The sequence below is a fragment of the Myotis lucifugus genome, unplaced genomic scaffold, assembly GCF_000147115.1.
Source record: "Myotis lucifugus unplaced genomic scaffold, Myoluc2.0 scaffold_73, whole genome shotgun sequence".
NCBI lineage: Eukaryota > Metazoa > Chordata > Mammalia > Chiroptera > Vespertilionidae > Myotis > Myotis lucifugus.
In genome coordinates this window covers 4570183-4579449 of record NW_005871121.1, presented here as the reverse complement: position 1 = coordinate 4579449, position 9267 = coordinate 4570183, and the positions used below count along the sequence as shown (strand labels likewise).

Here is a 9267-nt window from a genome sequence, read left to right as displayed (position 1 = left end):
GCGACTTGTACCCTAAGTCGAGTGATTGCTTCCTTAGTATGGGTTCATTTGGAAGTCATTTTTCGTCCCCCTTTACAGTTCGGTCAATTCTTTGAAGCGCCCTTAGAGGAGTCTCTCTTTAGTCTCGCAGAGGGAACCCCGCCAGGCGTTCAGCGCCCCCGTGTTGGTGTTGACGTTGGCGACGGGGAACCGGGAACGACATCCCGCGGAACCTGGCGACCTGGAGGGGCCGCCTGATGTTACAAACCCAGCTCTCTCTCTCTCTCTCTCTCTCTCTCTCTCTCTCTCTCTCTCTCTCTCTCGGGCCCACGAGGGCCATAGGCCCTGGCGAGCCACAAGGTCAAGGCTGGGGAGCGCAGCTGGTTCTGGGTAAAAGCCGGAGGGAGAAAGGAGGCTGTGAATCATGCAAAGACTGAATGGGGTCGGTTCCTGTTGCAGGGGCGGAGGGGGGGCGGGGGCGGGGAATCCTTTACCTAACCCTGTGATTCACAGTTTCTCAGAAATTTACATAATACAGGGGTAGATGTAAACCTAAAGGACAAAAATAATAATTCAACAGCACTTTTTCCGTTTTCGCACCACGGGCCTGGATATGTTCCCAGTGTTGGCACATGAGCTGATTTCCAGAGCCTTTTACTCATGACGGAGAATAACCGAGCTCTCACACCCCTGTAGAAAGGAGAGGGAGAAGGGGAGAAAAAAGGGAGAGACAGAGAAGTTGCCTTCAATCACGCTGATGCTGATTTCTTACTAATGGCAAAGGAGCTTTAGGAATGAAAACGATAAACTGGGTGCCAAAGGTGGGGAGCATGATAATAATTGGGGTGCCTCGCGTTCCAAAGGACCCGTTCCCTGTTTATTTGACTGACATAAACGCTTTATTTGAAAAGCAAAGCCATTACCCTTTGATATTAATAGAAAATTCCAATTTACTTTTTCCCCAAATAAGTGAGGGGCCACGCCCACAGAAAGAGAGACAGCCCTATGGACTGAGCGCTAACCAACTAACTCACATACAGGAAGGGGAAGTGAAACGTAGCAGCTACAGAACACATGTGATTGCTGTTGCTGACTATTTATGATTAAATTTCCCTCCCTGCATTGGAACTCAGACCCCACTAGTAAATTCGAATTCTGGAGCCATACTTGTGGTGTTCTCTTAAGGACTTTCTTTGGAACTCGGGGTGAGAGGAAATCCAGGGACAAGGTCTGTGGGACCCAGTGTCTCCTTATATTAGCCTGGAGGGCCACAGCGGTGCATGTACACTCTGGTCTTAGGTTGGGCCTCTGCCAAGTGGGTCCAGCCCCAGACCTGGGTGAGCAACGGAGCCCTCCCCTCTAGTTTCGGTGGAGGGTGGTGGTCCCTGGAGGTGGGTAACCGAAGGCCTTTCTTCATCTTTCGCCTCCCTCTGCCTCTATTATTCAGGCTTCCTTTTTCTCTGCAAAACCCGTGTGCAAAATTGGCCATACTCTCTAACACTCACTCCAGCCCACTGGTAGTTTGCAGTGGTTATTTTACATTCATGTTTAGAGCTTTTAAGTAAACGTGTATGGGCAGGAACTTAAGAGGAGAAAGCGTCCATTTTTTCCCCCAAGTACGCTGTGAATTCTGCCCCCATGTGACCCCCAACTCTCCCCTTAAAGGGTAAAATATAATCCCCTTTCCTCCTAACCGGACCATCCCTTTAAAGCTGGATTCTTCAACTATGTGTTCAAATCAAGAACAAACTTTCCTGCTTTCTAAGAAAGTTCTTCCCAAGTACTCCTACCATCAGTTTGTGGGGACATGTTGATAGCAGGGTGTTTCAGCACCGGAGAGCCACACAACCGGTGGGCAGACAGGCTAGTGGCAGTTCCCCTTTGCCTTCAATAGCTTGTCTGTAAATGGGACTAAATCAAAGCCCACTCTATTCTTGAGAGGCTTGGGGATTTAAAAGACATTTAAAAATAATACTACACATGAAAAGTCATCTATCACCTTGTCAAAACCTTAAGCTAGAAACTTTTCCAAAATATTTTTCAGACAACTGTATTTAAAAAACACCCCTTCTCAGTGATTTGATTTCTCGTTATTTGCAAGGAAATGTTAAAATACACATACGCGACCACATTTGCTAAGTTTTTCTTACAGCGTGGAGGACTTCCTTTATCATACCTTGGGGGCCTGCTCTCCCACATTCAGTCCTGCGTTCCCCAGGGGACACTTTCTTCCGTAGATTCAGGAATTGAATTAACCTTTTATAAAAGCCTTTCAAAAATCCCAGTTTGATTAACGCAGATTTCATCTCTTTAGAAGCAGTGATGCATTTTTAAAATTAACCATTTTTTTGATACACTCTCCTAATGATCTGAAATAACTCACCTAGCAATTACTTACACAATGTAACAAAAAACTGGGCAGTTTGAGTGAGTGACAATGATGAGTTTCTTCAGTACAGCAGCTCTGTCATGTGTTTTTAAAAATTATGACCCAGTTTTGGGGTGTGTGTGTGTGAGGGTGGGGGTGGGTAGGACCTAGCAAAAGCCCTCCCTTGCCACAATCTGTGACTATCCTGGCCTTTCTCATGTTTCATTTTCCACTTTTTGAAATCCAGTTCTTTTAGATTCTGACTTTTTACTACATAGCCCCTCTTTCATGAACCTTTTCCACATCCCTCCCAAAATCTCTTCCCAAAGTAACAAATGGGTGTGCTTCCTTGGAATTTCAAGTAAATGCCCTAAACAACAACCCTCAGCACTTTAATTGTTTTCCTGCCAATCACACCCTAGAGAGATATTACTTGTTGGGTGTCAGGAAACAGGTGGTGTTAAAAGGCAAACCAGAGTTGATTTAAAGCAGAGTGGGCAGTAATTTGAGGCACCACTTTCAGTGTTTGCAAAGGTACAGGCCGTGTGTAGGAGCTCCTTATGCAAGCCTGTGCCAGGGCTAGGGAAAGAGGAACTAATCTGCCTGGTGGTCCCTGAGTTTGAATCAACTCTTCTCTCCCTCTCCGATGGAGAACCACTGACCCTGGGGATGGACAATGTGGAAGGAGAATGCTGACAAGTCTAGGATATGTTTATTTGCTGGTTTTTTGTATTGCCCACAATTAGGCATACCAGTACATCCACCATTAATGTGGAGTTGTAAAGTACTGGGAGCTTAAAGGCCTCGTGGCATTCCACAGTCGGGGCAGGGGTGAAATCCTGCCCCTGCATCTGGAACTCAGAGCTGCAGGCGGGCGACCTTAAAGGAATGATGGAGAAAGTATTGTATGCCCCTTGCAAGGGATCAGTTTCTGCCTCCCTCGGGCCAAGACTGTCTGGCCCCAGCACCATCAGGGAGTGCGTCTGCCTCTCCACGGAGGTGCTGGGTTGTGACCAAGGAGCAACCTTCCTCTCCCCGCCAAGGCCTTCAGTTATTGGCGCTGGCCTCGCAGCCTAGAAGGGCTGCCAGTTCAGTACTCAGTGCTGGCCATCTCCCTAAGAGTTTTGGCTCAGCTGTCGCAGGGCCTTTCCTCTTGGAGCTCTCTCTCTCTCTCTCTCTCTCTCTCTCTCTCTCTCTCTCTCTCTCCCACTTCGCATTTTCCAAAAGCTGTGTGTGCATCTCTGGTCTGAGATGCAGGAGGCCTCTTTAGATTTTGGAAAGCATCAATGAATACCGATTTGTCCCTGAAACTATCTCAAACGAAACCTACTGGGCACAGGCCACGGCCTGAGAGTCCTCGCTTGTGGCCTGGCACTTCCCGGGTCAAACCCGCCGGGTTGCAGAGCCCCAGACCGTCCTCATCCTCAGGAGGACCAATGACGCCTCTCCAGCTGCCAGATTCTCTCTGAACTGCAGCCCCAGGGGCTGCTCTCAGCCAAGCGGCTGCTCTGCAGGCTTGAGTGGACTTGCCCCGCCCCCTCCGCCTCTCCTCCCACTAGGCTGGCCTTGTATATAAATCACCGGGGAGCTGGACCTGTAGCCAGTCCAGTCCGTGGGCGCGCCGGGGGCCAGGGGCCAGGGGCGGGGCTGACTGCAGGGCCTGTGCCAACCCGGGAGAGTGGCCGGTGAGACGGTGAAGGCCTCCCTCGTACCTTCTGACCCAGCCCTACTTTAAGAAACAGTTGCCAGCGGCCTGGCTCCCGTGGTTGAGTGTCAACCCATGAACCAGGAGGTCACGGTTTGATTCCCCGCCAGGGCACATGCCCGGGTTGCAGGCTCGATCCCCAGTGTGGGGCGTGCAGGAGGCAGCCCATCAGTGATTCTCTCTCGTCACTGATGTTTCTATCTCTCTCTCCCTCCCATCTTCTCTGAAATCAATAAAACTATGTTTCAGAAAAGGAACAGTTAATAATGGCCACAGCTTCCTATACGCCTCTCCTCCTGGCAACGCCGTCCCTGTTCAGAGGTGAGAGAACTTGCCCAAGGCCACAGAGCGCAGCCGCAGGGGAGAGGAAGCTGCTGGGATTCAAACCCAGGCTTTCCTGGCTCCCCCGCTCACTATGGCGGTTTGGGGGCAGTTCTTTCAATCGGGGTCTTCTTCACTTGGGAAAACATGGAATTCTCCTTCCTCACTTCCTCTTCCCTGCGTAGTACAGGCTTACACTCGGTGCCCGCTTCTCCCTTCGAACGGCCGCGTGTTGCACCGACAAAGGCCGCTCGGACTCCTGGAAGCCGGGCTCCCCGTCTGTACCTGCTCCGCTCGCTCCCTGGAGTATCTCCCTTCACCGGCTCCAGGCAGCTCTGCATCTGCATCCCCCCTCATAGCCAACGCGGGGGGAGAGCCTCCCGTGGGGCACCCGCCCAGCCCCGCGCAAGGGGTCCCAGCCCCGGGCACAGCCCCATCTGCAGCGAAGTTCTGGGCCGACTGCACCGGGGCCTCCCCGAGGGTCCCGGCGGCCCGCGAGCCGACTCGAAGGGGGAAAGCAGACCCGCTCCCCACCGGCTCTGCACGGGACCGGGCAGGGCGTGGGAGGGACTCGTTGTAAAGGCAGGTGTACAGTCCTCCCGGCCCCCACGGACCAGGCCTCCCGATCTCCGCACTAGCCGCGGGGGAGGGGTGGTGAGGGCAGGCGGTGCGGCTGCGGCTGCGGTGAAGGGCGCGCGGGGCGCACTAGGTGGCTCTGCCGCCAGCGACCTGAACATCTCCGGGAACATGGATCTACCAGCTCCCTTTAGACCTATCAGCTCCCTTTAGACCTATCAGCTCCCGTTAGATCTATCAGCTCCCATTAGGAGCCGGACCGAGAGGTTTCCTCGATCTATATCGGAAGAAATAAAAGCGACCAAGCTCTTGCTCTACTCGCCCCCTTCGGGCCTTCTACAAGCGGGTGGCGGGAGGGGTTCGGGTAGGCCGGGGCTGCGTCCCGGGGGAGCGGGGATCCCACGGGCACCCATAGGCCCAGGGCCCGGCCTGGGGTCGCCGCAGGTTTTCGCGGGGTGGGGTGGGGGGAGCAGCGGGAAGGGGTTCCGGGGGTTCCCTGAGCGGCGAGAGACGTGCGACCTCTTTTCCATTCAAGCGCACCTTCCAGGGCTCAAGGACCCCTCACCCCGGGCCGCCTCGGGCGGAGGAGGGCGGCGCCGGTCCCGCTACGACCCTGGGGGTGGCGTGGGAGCCCGGAGACACTGCAGGGGCGTTTACTGCAAAAGTAGCAAGAAATCCTTTCTCCAGAGGGAGGGACAATGAGCAAGAATTAAAGGGAATTCAAGTGGAAAAGCGGTGAATGCTGGAACGACCCACACCGACCCACACCCGGAGCCGCGAGGTTGACACGAAGCTCTGTGGTTCCCTTCCTTGGCGGGAACGAGTCTTTTCATGATTTTTCTCCAAGTGTTTGGAGAAATCTCCCTTCCAGACGTGTTACTTAACAAACCCGCTGCGCCCGGACTTGAGACGGTATTATTTTTTCCAGCGACACTCAGCAAACTGTGCAGAGAATGTCCTTTTTGCCCTGCCCCAAGGCCATTCAGGAGGGGAGAGCTATTTCTTTGGGGTTAAAAAATGATTTCCACTTCATCATCTTTCACTGTAAGACTTGTTAGGTTTCCGATTAAATTCCTTTTAAAAAATGATACTCTAAAAAAATAACACGTGGCTTCCTCTAATAGACAGATGCGTGGGTACTCACCTAACAGTCACACACACCAATGAACAATTATGAAGTCATTTCAAGCAATTTGCAGTTATGTGGAAGGGCATTTCTGGGTAAGAAGCCACAAGCAACTTTTCCGTCTTTTTCGGGGTTGTTTTATAAGTTTCTCTTTACACACCTTTCTTGGGCTGTGTCCTCATACCTGCTTTTGTTGTTATCCTCGCTGTGGGGTGCCAGCGGAGGTTGGGATGGGAAGGGAGCTTTTAGGAATCTGGGTACCGAAGGGCAGGGAGCACCCCAATCTAGAGAGAAGCTATGAGAGGCTGACCAGCAAAGAGGGCCATTAGGGAGGTTAAGTGGGTGAAGCCAGCAGCAAGGCCCTCCCGCAGCCCCAAGTACTTTCACCTGAAACACATGCTTTCCCCTTTATTGCTTAATTCCACACGCACTCATGGTTAAGAGCAGGTCACCAGTCATTCATACTTTAGGACAAAATGGGCCAATTGCACTGAGATGAACTGTATCAAGGAAATAGACATGTTATTGAACGGGAAACAAGGGTGGGCAATTTCTAAGCATAGAGCAATTCGGGCTGTGTAGCAAGTCCCAAGCTTGGGGACTTAGGGGAGCATGACTGGACCCTGAGGCTTGAAGAAAGGATGGTCCTGAGCCTGAGGGTGGAGAGAGAGGGAAGGACAGCATTCCAAGACAAACTCCCTTTCAAAACTGCTGAGTGGCAGTATAAGTCTCTCACCCAGAAAGGGGGAGAAACCTCCTTTCCTGTTGACCTTGTACCACAGGGTCTTTTTACCCCTGGGACCCAGAAGTTGAGTGAAAACAATATTATGTAACCAGAGGCCTAGTGCACAAAATTTGTGCAAGAATAAGCCTTCCTTCCCCCTGTAGGCAGCACCGGCTTCCCTCTGGCACCCGGGACCGAGGACCGGGCTTCCCTCACAGCCCTGGCTTCGACCGGAAGAATGTCCGGTCTAATTAGCATATTATGCTTTTATTACTATAGGTAACTTGGATGAAGTAGATTGTTGTGGGCTAATCTGGGTACCAAGTCATCCTTTGTAACACCAATGGTGGAGTGAATTTAAAAATCCAAGAAGTTGTTTCACTTCCAAAGTTTCAGAACTTAAGTTTACATAAATTTCAGTGTTAACTCCACTTATTTTGCATTAACTTACTTAATGGAAATATTACGTATGAATGAATGCAGTAGCAAACATGCCAACATATTTTAGAAAAAAATACAAAATTAAAAATTCATAGGGAATTACAAAGCATACTACTGTTAACTATCTTTCAAAATTGTTGCAAGAAAATACTTTGGGGGAAGAAATAACTGTTAATTAGTAAGTCAATTGCTAGTTAACAGTACCAGCATTCCTAGTATTAACTAATTATTAGTTACCATTAATTGCTAGTGTTAACTAATAATACACAATATCTAAGTATGTAGTCAACATTACCTTTGCTATGGAAATATGCTGTCCTAGTACTAAGTCTTTTAACAAATGTGTGTGCCTACTAGGTGCAAAGCAGTGTTAATTTTTTACTCATTTGATTGTGAACGAGACAAAAAATTAAGCAAGGAACAAACAGAGCCAAATTATGATGTTTGTAATACTGCGAACATTTTTTACTGCATTTAATCTATACAAGTCTAATAAATACAGAAGTGCTTATGACTAAGTGGGTTTTTATTGCCTGCAAGCTCTTACAAGTAGGAGAATAAAGTATGTTGATGGCAGCACACTCACTAACCCACACTTTGGGATTTTTTTTACATTTTAAAAAGAAATGTTCAGAATGGAACAAGACACAGGACATTGGGTAATCTAGCCTTTATTTGGCTTTGGCAGTCCTGTAAGCCCAGGAATATACCTGCAGGCCAATTCAGAGTACTAAGAACCAAGGTTAATGTTTTCTCAGACGTCACAACAATGACAAATTAATTATGAAACAAACCTTGCACATAAATGATAAACTGTGCATACCACTTTAACACGGGTACAGCAGAGCTGGCAGAGTGAACAGAAGTGACTTCTCCCAATGTGGTATTATGAGATATACTCACCTCATACACAGGACACTATTTTGATGTGATTACAGAAAAAAAAAAGTCAACTAAGAAAATAGTTCTAGTCACAAACAGAGCCAAAGCTCATATTGGGTCAAGCAACACAAAAAAGGCTGATCTTCTTAAAAACAAAACAAAAAACTTGGCAAACTTGACATTTTCCCCTTTATTTCTGCTTCCAGGTTTACTTTTGAAAATGTGGAGTGAAAGACAAGCATTTTTATTTGGTCAAACACTGTAACTACAAGGACCAGGTACAAAATAAAGCCATGTCAAGGACCTGCTCTCTTCTACAAGCCGCACACCCTCAGGCCTCCTCTTCTTCGTCACTGTCCTTCATGGTAATGCCCTGAAGTCCGCCTCCTTCTGAAACAGAGGCTGTAGCCTCCTCCACTGTTAACCGCCTGTGCACAGTGTCGTAGGTCTTACTGTTCAGTGTGCCTTCCAACACACCCTGCAATCGGAAGTCCCTATAGGTTTTCTGGAGGAGGAAGAAAAACATTGTTTAGATCACGTATGGATTATATGTGTGCAGGTATATGCGATGTCTATCCTATATAATAAAAGTGTAATATGCTAAGTGTCTGACCGTTTGGTCGACCGCTCAAACAGTCGCTATCATGTGCATTGACCACCACGGGGCAGACAGTCCAACTGGTAGGTTAGCTTGCTGCTGGGGTCCAGCCAATGGGGACTGGGCTAATAGAGCCGGAAATGCCCAGGAGCCCTCCCATGGTCCCTCCCCGGCTGGCCGGCCCCCACCGGCCCCCATCGGGACTGGGCGAGATGGCCCTGATTGCTGGCCAGTTTGAGGGATCCCACCCATGCATGAATTCGTGCACCAGGCCTCTAGTATGTACATAAACACAATCAGCATTTCCAAAATGATCTTGGGCAATCCATGAATGGCTTCAGATTATCAATGATCTTGTTGGTGTATTTCTAGGGAGAAAATGAGAGACTTCGGATAGAGCTATGTAACCTAGAATCACTCTAAATAGACCAAAATGTTTTAACTATCAGATGATAATTGAGCTTTTCTCCAAAATATTACTAATTACATAGAATTTACTATTTGGATAACTTGTAACAAGATAAAATTATATGTCCTGATATATATA

At 49.0% G+C, this 9267-nt stretch overlaps 1 protein-coding gene across 1 annotated transcript in view; it reads right to left on the bottom strand.

The window, feature by feature from the left end:
- Positions 1 to 7698: 7698 nt before the first annotated feature.
- The window catches only part of CADPS2 (calcium dependent secretion activator 2), a 378380-nt gene continuing 376811 nt past the window's right edge, over positions 7699 to 9267 (bottom strand). Inside the window, 1 exon segment of the mRNA XM_023755323.1 lies at positions 7699 to 8627. Coding sequence (XP_023611091.1) covers positions 8454 to 8627 — 174 coding nt within the window. The 3' untranslated portion in view covers positions 7699 to 8453.